This window comes from Ursus arctos, unplaced genomic scaffold, assembly GCF_023065955.2.
Source record: "Ursus arctos isolate Adak ecotype North America unplaced genomic scaffold, UrsArc2.0 scaffold_5, whole genome shotgun sequence".
In the NCBI taxonomy this organism is placed as follows: Eukaryota; Metazoa; Chordata; class Mammalia; order Carnivora; family Ursidae; genus Ursus; species Ursus arctos.
The window spans coordinates 74,645,298-74,658,530 of NW_026623067.1; the positions used below are offsets into that span (position 1 = coordinate 74,645,298).

General features: G+C 35.8%; 1 protein-coding gene across 12 annotated transcripts in view; it reads right to left on the reverse strand.

Annotated features, from left to right (window-relative positions):
* FAM172A (family with sequence similarity 172 member A) overlaps positions 1-13,233 on the reverse strand; it is a 428,036-nt gene that overhangs the window by 77,642 nt on the left and 337,161 nt on the right. Inside the window, exon 10 of one of the 12 annotated variants that reach the window (XM_057307512.1) lies at positions 1-10,027. This exon is cut by the window's left edge and continues 23,600 nt beyond it. The exons of the other annotated variants lie outside the window; for them this stretch is intronic. Coding sequence (XP_057163495.1) covers positions 10,008-10,027 — 20 coding nt within the window. The 3' untranslated portion in view covers positions 1-10,007. The remainder of the gene's footprint in view (positions 10,028-13,233) is intronic. 12 annotated transcript variants of the gene reach the window in all.

Consider the following 13,233-nt stretch of genomic DNA (forward strand, 5'->3'; position numbering starts at 1 on the left):
AGCTGAAGGCAGACGCTTAACGACTGCGCCACCCAGGCGCCCCCATAGGTGCTTTTCTTAAACTCATGAAATTTCTATGTACGTTTGATTAGGCTGTGTCTCACTGAAGTGGGAAATTATTCAATCATCTGGATAGTTAAGAATATTATTATAGGTATATATTTATAATTCTGGCAAAACAAGACAAGGACAAATGGGGGAATAAACTTACTGTGCTCAAAATTCATGGAAGCTAAGCAACTCTGCTTTTTTTAGGTAAGTGAACAAAATCTTACCAAAATGTAGAGATTTAATTTTCAAGAAATAAAGCATTTGTTTGTTTTATATTTGCCCTTTTTTTAAAGTTTTCTTTTTAAGTAATCTCTACACCCAATATGGGGCTCGAACTCATGACCCCAAGATTAAGAGTTGTATGCTCTACTGACTGAGCCAGCCAGGTGCCCCTATTTTTACCCTTCCTGATGTGCAAAAGCGGTCAGTTTCTCTCTACCCACAGACACAATGCAAGATCTACTTGCTAAGATTTGAGAATCTGAAATGAAGTAAGTTTACTAAATATCCAAAAGTATCTAATTATATATCCATAGTGTAACTGCTATATCAAACTTGACTTTTAAATATATTTTATATTTATTATTTTTAATTTTAAAAAGTCATTAATTTTTAGCATTTATTCTTTTTTAATATAAGCATTTAAGGGTATAAATTTTTTTTTTGTTTAGCAATCCAGCTATACCATAAAGTTTCTGTATTTTCATAATGGTTCAATTCTAAGTATTTCCTAGATTTATTCTTTAATCTTTAAGTTATTTGGAGAACTTTTTCTTCAATATTTTCTCCACTCTTTTATTCCCTCCCCAACTTTTATTGTAAAAAAAAACAAACAAAAAACCTAGAAAAGTTGCAATAGTACAATGATTGTCCATATACTCTTCCATCAGATTGAATAATTGTTACCATTTTTGCCACATGTGCTTCACTGCTTTTATGTACATTATTTTTCTGAACCATTTGAGAGTTAGCTGCAAACCAAGTAATTTATTTAACCACCACACCTCAAGTATTTGTGTTTTCTGTCAAAGTCACAAGAGTTGTATTGGGATACATTCTTCCTTATAGTCATCAACCTTCCTAAAAGTTAGAAAAAGCATTATAATAATTACTTGGCTTTTATGTAAAATTTCTCACTATTCTATAAGCATTATAAGGGCAATGGGCCTTTTAGTTCTTTGGTGTGATAACATTCTCATTTTTGACTTTGAGATATTTTTCTCTCTTAAATGATCCTCCGCATCTTCCGATTCCCATCTTCCCCCCTTTTCGAACCTCATCTTCCATAGACACGCCACACATACTCATGCATCCACTCTGCTAGCCCTGGAATAATACTTAGAGCCGTGATATGTGTCACCCACATCTGCGTACTTATTTTCTGCTCTAATTTAAGTTTTAGTTGCATGACATACTGCCTCACTGAGCTCCTAAGCTCCTTTAGGATAGGGTTCAGGCCTTTTTAATCCCATGGTCAGCGGGTACTAAAATTCTTTCTCAACTTAACTGAAATCTTCATAGCATGATACTTGTTGAAGGAATGTAAGTGAATTGAAGATTATACACATTTACTTTTATTGTGTTATATGTGATAACGTGCCATAAACTCACACAAATTAATTATAGTTATACAAATTAACATTATAGTCTGCTTGACAATTTATTTTTGTTTCACTGAAATTTCAAACCTCATATTCTCCACGTGAAAGTTTTCATGTTGAAAGAGTTCTTACAGATTGTCTAATTCAGTCATGTATCCCCAATCTTACAAGTTTTCAGGTAAAGAGATCTATAGAAGTTAAAGGACTGACCTAACATTATAAAACTTTAAAAAGGCAAAACCAAAAATAGAATCAAGCGAGTTAACACACCTCAAGTGCTGAGACCAGGGCCTGTTGGCCTAAGAAAGGCTTAAGGAATACTATTAACCACCAGGCAAGGTTTTTGGAGGCCTCATTCAGTGCATTTTCCACTAAAATACATTACTTCAGAATTCTACAGTAAAATAATGAAGACAACCATTTGGGGAGCATGATATATACATTCTTTTGTGAGCATGAGATACATGATAGAAAATCAGGCAGAGGTTGTCATCAGAATAGGCTCTGACTATTCTTCCCATATGGAGGTCGCAAACTGGCTACCTGTGGGCCTGAGTTGGATGGCAGTTACTTTGTTCAACCTGTATAATAGTTTTAAAACTTAAGTGAGTTGCAATGCTTAAAACTAGACAGATTTCAAATAAATGTACAGATATCTGGCTTCTTTGAGAAAACTGGAAAATCTGACAATGCTGTGCTTGCATTCCCACAGTTGGGGTTTGAATTTGTAACTCTTTTCCTTAGCTAAGGCCTTAATGATGATTAATGCATAGAATGTTAACTTTGAATCATGTAATAAGAACTACATTAGTCAGGAAATACTAAGTGATATTTGCTTGCTATCTATAATTGCTAGCTATACCTAAGTAGCTATTTTCTACAGTAGGAAAATGAATTGTTATAATAAGGATAAAAACAAAGGTGATTGTTTTTAAGGGGTTAATTATAATTTAATCAGAAAATTCATTTGAAGAGAAGAGCTCAGTCTCTGGACTTCAGTTACCTAAAATGCTACTGTATTTTTCTTTTATGGGAAATCCTGGTCCAATAACCTTGATTTATGTGTTAAATAAAAACAAACGACACAATTATATTTGGAACCATTTTTCCCCCCTAATGTAGACATAGCCCTTAAGATCTGAAACTATTTTAGTTAGCCTGCTTTTGACCGGAACTAATCAGCTATAAGAAAAAAATTAAAAATAAAAATAGGTTACAACACATTAAATATCCTCTCTCTGACACCTTACACTTTTTGGTGCTAAAACATATGCTCTGCCACCTGCAGATAAAAGTCACACACTGAGAGTGTATATTCTGACAAGAATTACTAGTTTCAAGCATGCCTAGTGATTTTGGACAGTAGCACTTAAGAAACCTTCAATCTGGCAGTTTTATCACTGCACATTTTCTAAAGCATTCCTACAGTCTAAAGTTGTACAAGTGTTGGGATCTGACCTTTGGGAGAAAACAAAATAAAATGAAACAAAAAGGATTCCAGGGTAGCATTTTGATCCAACTTGCTCTATTTTTTTTTTTTTTTGGTTTGATACATACTTCCTCCCCTCCCCCATTTATTTTACACTTCAATGGCAAGGGTGACTTGGGTTTTTGTATTTTCTGACAGGGTAAAACTCTATTGAAAGACCAAGACAACTTCCATTCCTAGGCATACTGGAAAAAATCTGTCATAGGAGTTAAAAATTATTGTTGCTCCATAAGGAATTTATGTTCTTATTTTTATATTTCCTTCATCCTTGCTTTACTTTTCTCTTTTACCTTATTCTTATTTATATATTGACTGTTTCACCTTGTTCCAAAAAGGATTTGTGGCTTACAAAAAAGAACCCAGGCTGGCAAATCTCGAATACAGCTATGAAAGTCAACAGAATCGTCAAGTACAACCATCTCAGCACTCCAGAAATCAACCAAAGGCAAACCACAAATTGAGAAGTGTTTATTCATGAAAAACTGCTGAACTACAGGTCAGAACAGTGACAATCTGTGGCAGGCAGCTTGGAATGGAGAGTAGTGCTTCCAGGGTGGGACTGGCTGTGAAAGCCCACAGCTTCGCTGCTAGAGTGCCCGACTTTGATTTGGAGTAGGAGAAAAGCTCCTGTGTGAAAGGTACTATCAGCAAATAAAGCAAACTAACCACAAAAGCCTATGGCCCTACCAAACTGAAGTTGTGATCTCACTTGGGGTGAGCAACAGACCAATGGACTAGCTAGAAATCGGATAGGGAGATCCTGGAAGTGAGAGAGCCATCGAGAGATTAGATGAATCCCTGGCACATCCCTCCTTTCTGCAAGGCTGAGTGCTGGCACAGAAGTCCTAGGAAAGCCTAGTCAAAAATAAAAGCTGGGGGAAGACTTGAAAACTGCATGAACTTTGAATACACTCTGTAACTCACACACACAAATATCCACAGAGCCTTATGGCTTGGGATGATTGAGCAAAAACTCTGACTATTAATCTATGCAGCAAAGGGTTGATCGCCAAAAAGCAAGTCTAGGGGCCCCTGGGTGGCTCAGTCATTAAGCGTCTACCTTCAGCCCAGGGCTTGATCATAGGGTCCTGTGATCGAGCCCCACATCGGGCTCCCTGCTCTGCTGGGAGCCTGCTTCTTCTTCTCCCACTCCCCCTGCTTGTGTTCCCTCTCTCGCTGGCTGTCTCTCTCTCTGTCAAATAAATAAATAAAATCTTAAAAAAAGATAAAAAGCAAGTCTAATATAAAACAAAAATAAGAATTAAAAAAACCCAGATATCAGCATGTATATACTGAATGGAAGACAGATTCTGCAGATTAAGTTCAGACAAGTTTCTACTACAAATAAAACAAAATGAAACAAAAACAAATGAACAAACAAAAAAATAGCAGTAACAATAATTCTTGAAAAAAAAAACTACAATTTTTCTTACCACATAGTACATAGCACAGGAGGTTATAGCTAGTGTAGCAAAGGAAGAAAAGAAATTAATGGCATGAATACTGGAAAAGAAGATGTAGGCTGTCTTTATTCATGGATAATATGCTCCTGTATTAGAAAATTCTAGGGGTGCCTGGGGTGGCTCAGTCGGTTAAGCATCTAACTCTTTATCTCAGCTCAGGTCTCAGGGTCCTGAGTTCGAGCCCTGTGTTGGGCTCCAAAAAAAAATTCCAGAACCAATAAACAAGTTTTATCTAGGTTGAAGAATACAAAATCAATATGCAAAAGTCAATTTTAATTCTTACACTAGCAATAAATAACTTGAAAATGGAATTTAGAATTCCATTCACAATATCACCAAAAAGATTAAAAAGTTAAGAATATATTTAACAAAAGAAGGACAAGAAAACTAAAAAAAAATTGCTGAGAGAATTTACAGATGATATAAATAAAGAACAATGTTGTAATTTCAAAATTTATGATAAAGCTACAGCATTCAAAATAGCACAGTACTAGTGTAAAAATAGATATGTAGATCAATGGAACAGAATATAAAGTTTATTAATAAATCCTTACTTTATGTTCAGTTGATTTTTGAGAAAGGTCCAAGGCATTTCAAAGGGGAGAATGTTTTCAACAGGCGCTCTTGGGAAAATTAGATATCCACAGGCCAAAAAATGAACTTAGATCCTTACCACATATCATACATAAAAATGAACTCAAAATGAATCATACCTAAATGTAAGAGCTAAAACTATAAATTTAAACAACAAAACATAGTAGATAAAGTTTATGATCTAGGGTTTGGTAAAGACTTCTTAGCTATGATACCAAAAATACAACTCGTAAAAAAATAATAAATTGAACTTCCTAGATTTTGAACTCATAAACACTTCTGCACTTCAAAAGATACCATAAAGAAAAAAAAAAAAGCAAGCCACAGCCTGGGATAAAATATTCATAAATCACATACCTGATAAGGGACTTGTATCTAGCATATATAAAGAACTCCTTCAACCCAGTAATAAGACAAAAGATTAAAAAATAGGCAAAACAAATACAGACATTTCACCAAAGAAGATATACATATGGCTAATAAACACATGAGAACATACTTAATATCAAGTAGTCATTAGGGAAATAAAAATTAAAACCAAAATGAAGTAACATCACAAACCTACTAGAATGGCTATAATCAAAAGCACTGATTTACTAAGAGTTGATGTGGATGTGGAAAAACTGGAACTCTTATACTTTGCTTGTGTGAATGTAAAATAGTGTGCCCACTTTGAAAAAGTTCCACGGTTCATTGAAAAGCTGAATATATTAACTTACGACATGACCTAATAATTCTACTCTTATTTATACACCCAAGATAAGTGAAAACTTATGTCTGGATTGATTCATATGTGAATGTTTGTAGTGGCATTACACATAACAGCTCCAAATTGAAAATAATTCAAATATCCGTCAACTGGTAAGTGGATAACACAACATAGCATAGCCACACAATGGAATACTGTTCAGCAGCAAAAAGGAATGGACTACTGATACATGCTATAATACGTCTGAGCCTCACAAACACTGTATGCAGAAGAAGCCAGACAGAAAAGATCACGTATTGTTTGATGCCATTTATAGGATATTTACAGAGAAGGCAAATACATGGAGACAGTAGACCACTGATTGTCTGGGACTGTGGATGGAAGCAGCAAATGGGCACAAATAAACTTTTTGGGGTGATGGAAGTATTCTAAAATTCAATTGTGGTGATTGTTGCACTACCGCAAATTAGCTAAAAATGATTCAACTGTATACTTAAAATGAAATTATTTTATAGTATGTAAACTGTACTTCACTAATGGTATTAAAAAATAGACACAATATAAAATTATATGAAAGGACTCGAAGAAGTTAAGGCAAAAGCAAAAATGGATAAGAAAATAATGAATGGATGTGATTAGTCCTATTCAGTTGCTACAGACGGGATGCAAATTTAGGCTTAAGCTTCCAAATGGTGAAAGCTAAGAGGGGAATAAATGGGTATGTCAGTGGTTCCCAAACTTGGGAAACCACTGGGGATTATCTGGGGATCTTTGAAAAAGGCTGATGCCTGGATCCCACCCTAGATATTGTGACTGTACTGTAACAGAAGAGAGGCCTTGGTTCCTCAAGTAATGCTCTTGTGGAGCTAAGTTCGGGAACCACTGGAATAACATACTGTAAGACTTTCATTGACAATAAGATAAAGAGAAATAATTGCTTGGGGGAAATCAGAGTTCTGGAAAGGATTTCTCCTACAGGTCCTCCTAAGAGAGGACCTCATAAAACGTAATGAGTTAATGGCTCTAAATCAGCCACCCCCCAGCCCATGGTGGGTCCTCAATGGGTTACAGGGATGCAGAGACAGTGATTCTTCAGTCCTCAGGGCAGCCAAGGGACCAGGGGCAGCTGGAGAAGCTGTGCCTGAGCCCTCCAGCCTTGAGCAGTCTCCTCCATCCACACCAGAAGACTCAACAAGTATTATATTTTTGTAGCATGTGCCATAAAATAAAAAGCATGTCATCTGAAAGACATCTATAGCGGCAGTAATGGGGACATTTATTTATTTATTTTTTAAAGATTTTATTTATTTATTTGAGAGGGAAGAGAGAGAAAGAGAGAGAGAGGAGAGAGCATGAGCAGGGAGAGGGGCAGAGGGAGAAGCAGACTTCCTTCTGAGAGAGCCCAATGTGGGGCTCAATCCTAGGACCCCAAGATCATGACCTGAGCTGAAGTCAGACGCTTAACTAACTGAACCATGGAGGTGCCCCTGGGGACATTTATATAATAGTTTCTTTCAACAAGCTGATTACAAAATAGAGAAAATGATTCAATCAAAACATTTCTGCAAGGGACCCAAAATGTCTGGTTACCTGCTCTCTAGCTTCACTTATTCCATAGTTTATATACGGCTACAAAACTTACTGAACTCCTCCTTTTGGGTGGCCCTTAGGTTAATGAATTTAAGTTATTTATTAACAAGGCTACCTTTATTTACCATGAGGCCAAGTTTACTAAAGGAGCTGGCCGTGCTGCCCAGCAAATGTCGCTCAATTCCTCAGAAATTGTGAAAGGCCCACAATGCTCACCTCTACAAGGCTCCTTCTTTACATGTAGTTTTTTAGCTTACTGTAAGCACAACATAAACTATACCATGTAATATGAGCATGTAGCATATTCATGTTATTTAGGAGGAATTGACCTTAGATTTAAAAAAAAAACACAAAACAGTTCATCTTTAGTCCAAACCTTCCCCTCCCACTCCATTTTAAGTTAATTCCACACAGAGTGACTGATTATAATGTGTGTCACTGGGGAGCAATAAGATTCTACCCTTCAGAATTTTTTCAAGGTATGGAATTTCAGGTAAAACTGCCGGTATAGAGGTTTAGAATATGGGGTATGGCTTATGGCTCCATATATTCTCCTGGTCACCTGCAACCCTTCCTCAGGAGAATATTCCTGGTGGAGTTTTCCCCGCAAATAAGACTTTGAGGAGATAGCCTTCATAAGTACATTAGTCAATCTTTATAGTTCTCTACCCCATTAGTCACATCACTACCCTAGAGTTACACCAACCACAGAGAGTAAAATCATCTTACATATTAATTTCCCATATGACCATCAGATTCTTGCATCAAGAGCTCCTGTTTTAAATCAAAAAGTTAGTTCTTGCCTACGTAACCACAATATCCCATTTAACTATAAAGAAATTCCATTCTTCCCCTAATGAATTTTTACTATCTATAAAAGTGAACCAAGAGGATTTTACTCTACTTATATGAATACTGCAGCCACTTCTGTTTACTCTGAAAATGAAAGAATGAAACTATAAGAATATACTTGTATTTCTAATATATATGTACAATCAAAAGAGGATTTCAGGGAAAAGTACAAATGTGAGGACAGCAAAAAGGAAAAGGCACTACATGAATGTTCAACACTTAGGATAAAACTTCAGCAGAAACTAGAGCTTCCCATTTTTTAAAAAGTACCCGTAAGTCTCCTTATTAATTTAAACTTTATCACAAATACACAACTGCATTCTGCTGCAATCCCCTTAAGTCATCTTGTTAAATTTTGTCACAACATGTGTTCCTGTAGTTCTACACTTTTACCTTTGCACTTTGTAGTGTGGAGCAGAGCGACATAATTAACCACTGCTAGGTAGTGTTTATGTTAGTTCTCAAAAGGTTAAGAAGCTGATTATAGCTAAAATCAGCTTTGCCTAAGGCTTCAGGGGCTCTGGGTAATCAAACCAGACAAGCAGGACACAGCGTCACCTAAAACAAACCAGTGGCACTTTCTTCTTTGCTCTGACCCTTTCCCCCCTTTTTATTAGGGGAACAACTCATGCTTTGTGCTTTTGCCAGATAATTTAGAAAGACTTGTTTCTAATAAATTTGGCATGCAATCTCATAAGATGTCCACCTGTTTAAAAGTAATGAGAGCAAGTACAGCAAATGTTGAAAAAAAATGCTGATAAAAAATGTTGATAGAAGAAACCCAAATTCGGAGAGATTGAGATGTTACACAGAAAATATTTTCCTAAAAGGCAGGTGACAACATGATCACGTATACATGATATTAAGGATGTCTCCTAGCTTTCCATAGACTGTCATCTTGGTTCTACAGAAAACCACACAATGGTTTATTTGCTTCCAAGAGAACTCAGAGAACTTTGTAAACCTGATAGATAACGCATTAGCATTTCTGAGAAACCATGGCTAACCCACTCTGCTGAGTTATTGCTCACTCTCCCTCCATCTCTACTCTTTGAAGTCAGGCAAGGTGAACTGTATAATGGACACATTTAAGGAGGGGGTTTCACAAGGTGAGGAGAAGAGCAAATGAGCCCTACTTCACAGACTCCATTTCCACACGGTTCTATATTTAAATGCAGTAAGACGAATTAGACAAATCCAAATCCTTGCTGCCTTTGAGCCTAAAGGGAACAAAAGCATGAAAGCTAAAGAGATATTAAAAAGGAGAAGGCAAGGCAAATTTAAATAAAAATCTAGAATCTCATTCTTAACAAAATTTGAGAATCATTATTACAACAATAGGTAACATTTGTTACATCCTTATCCTCTTACATTTGACTTTGAATTTTTGGTTCGAATTCTACATATTTATTACTTTGCTTGAAATACATAAACAAAATGAATGTAAACATCCTACAAATGAGTGATCAGGAGAAAATGAATTTTGCTAATGATTTATTCTGGGCAATAAAATAAAAACTTGTTATTTTAATTGATTAAGTCATAAAGAGTTCCTGGAGAAGTCAAATCTTGCTATTTGCACAGTCAGACAATTTCTGCTAATCCAGCAGTACTTAACAAATTCACATGTGGTTAGCTTGTCTTGCCATAGCTGTATATCACATTTCTGTGCTGCAAGCTGTGCAAAAAAAAATCAATATGCCAAGTTTAACAAAAGGACAGGAAACATGATGTTCTCCTATATTTTCAATGAACCTCAAATGACTCTGCTGTTCATACTCAGTACAATTTATGGCAGAGAAATGTATTCTTCAATGGAAAAAAACCTACAATGGAATGGATTATATAAATTCAGAGCTGAAGTTCTGCCTTATTCCATAATAATTTATTTAGAAGATTCTGACATTCTGCTTCAATGTGCACAGTACAATCAGCCATTCACGAGGCAGTTTTTTTAATAAAGACTAAAATATATTCTTTAGACCAAAGAAATATATACTATTTATGGTAATAGTTTGATATATGTATTTAATTTAGGTTTTGGAGACTTTCTTTGAATGTCTCCTTTCACATGTGAAACACAGGATGAGAGGGTATCTACTGAGCAAATGCTTTAAATTATAACACTAAGAAAAAAAATCCCAATGGATCCTGAGATACTGCATTGGTTAATTGATTCGAGATTTTTACATCTTCTTTTACTACTGCAGAAGTACATTATGTGTCAAAGGAGATTAGTATGAAAATGTTGAGAATGAAGTAGGAGTGGTCATGACCAATAGGTCAGCACAGAGCGGTGCCACTCCTGCCTTCCCAAGTCAGCGATGTGGAACTAAGTGTGGCAAAACAACCAGCAACTTGGACTTCAGCCAAGGGGTTCAGAACTATTGCCACAGTAGATTTTTTTTTTTTGTAAGAAGAGAATTGGCTTTAGCCATACACATAAAAAAAAAGCACCATATACATAAAAAAAATAAGAAAGTTGAACAATCCACTAACAGAGAAATTCACATATGAAAAACTCTTTGGTAATTTCTCTTCATTCCGAAAGCAGCAGTAAATGAATTAATGGCACTTAGCTGGGGAAAGCATGTCAGTGATCAGTACTGAAGGTATAAACTGTTATAGAAAACACATTCAGAGAATTACACTCATTTCTAACTTCCTATTAATGTGTTATTTAGAAGACAATTTTCATTCATAGATATGTATACTATTTAAAAGAGCATAGGGATAAAGTTCCCAACCAGAAAATAACAATGTAATGATCCTAACTGTTAAATAACATTAATGTTGCTATAAATGATCATTTCTATACATAGTTGACCCTTGAACAACGTGGGGGTTAGTGCCATTCCCCTGCACAGCTGAAAATCTTCATTTAACTTTTCACTTCCCCAAACTTAACCAATAAGAGTCTACTGTTGACCGGAAGTCTTACTGGTAATATAAACAGTGACTGACACATATTTTGTATGTTAAATGTATTACATACTGTATCCTTACAATATAGTAAGCTAGAGAAAAGAAAATGTTACTAAGAAAATCATAAGGAAAAGAAAATATATTTATAGTAGCGTACTGTTTTTACGGAAAAAAATACACATATTATGTGCACCCATGCAGTTCAAATGCCTATTGTTCAAGACTCGATTGTAATTCGTATTCTTATTTCAAAACAGAGGATGTAACATGGCTCGAATAGTGATAAGAAGTTTTTGTATGGATATTCAGGAAACCCAGAATACCAGAGCTTGGGAAAAACATTATACCAAGGCATACAAATAAAAATTTAGTTGTGTATTAAAGTAGACTCTTTAAAGTCTGCAACCACAATTAATAGTCAAATATAACCCCCAGTTAGTTGTGTGGTCCTAGTATTCACATAATCTATTCTCAGGAAATGAAAGGGTTAACATTTTTGGAAAGCACTTAATTATTTTAACAACAAAGAACTGTAAGTGAGAAGTAAACATTTTACTTCTGGGGAGTAAAACTTCCTTAACATGTTACTGATTTTAGGTTTAAATGGCAATTCAAATTATTTTTCCACATTTTTCATCTTTGTAGATTTTATATTTTTTAGCTTTTTCTCATCTCTCTAAAGGCTCTTTGGGAGTACCTTTTGCCTTTTCATTAGAAAACATCTATGTGTCACCGAGATCTCCCTATCACTTTATTGCCAATAAATGAAACCTACAGATTCACTTCTTTTTTTTTTTTTTTTTTTTAGATTTTATTTATTTATTCGACAGAGACAGCCAGCGAGAGAGGAAACACAAGCAGGGGGAGTGGGAGAGGAAGAAGCAGGGTCATAGCAGAGGAGCCTGATGTGGGGCTCGATCCCATAACGCCGGGATCACGCCCTGAGCCGAAGGCAGGCGCCCCTACAGATTCACTTCTGATATAAATGCCTGGTCTCTGCTCTTGAGGCAACATTGCCGGCTCTCTCTTGGATGCCTTTTTTATACATCCAATCATTTTTTAAAACTCAAACGGAGGGGTCTGCGTTCACTTTTCTTAGCACGACCTAATTTCTCCAGCGTCGCTGGTATCTTTACATCTTATTTGTCCACACAGGAGATTTTCCCATAATTTTTATACACCTCAAAATGTCGGAATCTTCACAAAATTATCCTGAGTTTTCTAGCATGGCTATTATCTACAGGGCAGAGCAAATTAGGTGCTGTAAGCTGAAACATGTGGTGTGTTTGAACTCTTAGCCTTCGAAGTGTGTATTTAATTTGGTCTGATTGAAGCCTCTAGAAGAGACTCTCAGAGCTAGAAAGGATCATGAAAATTATCTACCTAAGTAATGTTAAAACAATGTGAGATCCAGAGAAGTTCAACAGTTGGCTCAAAGCCACAAACTGGTTTGCGACTCTCATTCTCTACTCATACTGCGCTTTTTGTAGTGCACTTACTGTGCTCCTCAAAGCAGAATCGGGGGGAACCATCAATGTAGGAATGTAGGAAATATATTTCCTACACGTAAGATTTCTACCACTTTCAATAAACATATTCCTTCTGTTTCTATTGTTAAACTCTCAATGCACTTTTTCACCATATCTTAGTGACTCCTGGATCTCATTCTTACGGGTGCAAAGCCTGTCTTGGTCGCAACCTGCTGTGGCCACTTTATAACCTTGCAGAAGCTGCTTATCCTTCCTAAGGTAAATGGAACCTGTCGAAAAGTCCATCTATTATCTATCTCAAATAAAGTAAAATTTGAACTTCTAATTTTCCTGCCTGTTTTGTTCTCTTTAAGTAATGCAGATATAAAATCCTTGGCTTCTATTTCTAGCACCCTAAAATTCCATTTGGGTTCCCACTCTTTAAAGCTCCCTTTCTCATTTTTCTTTTTTTTGTAATATACTACAATAA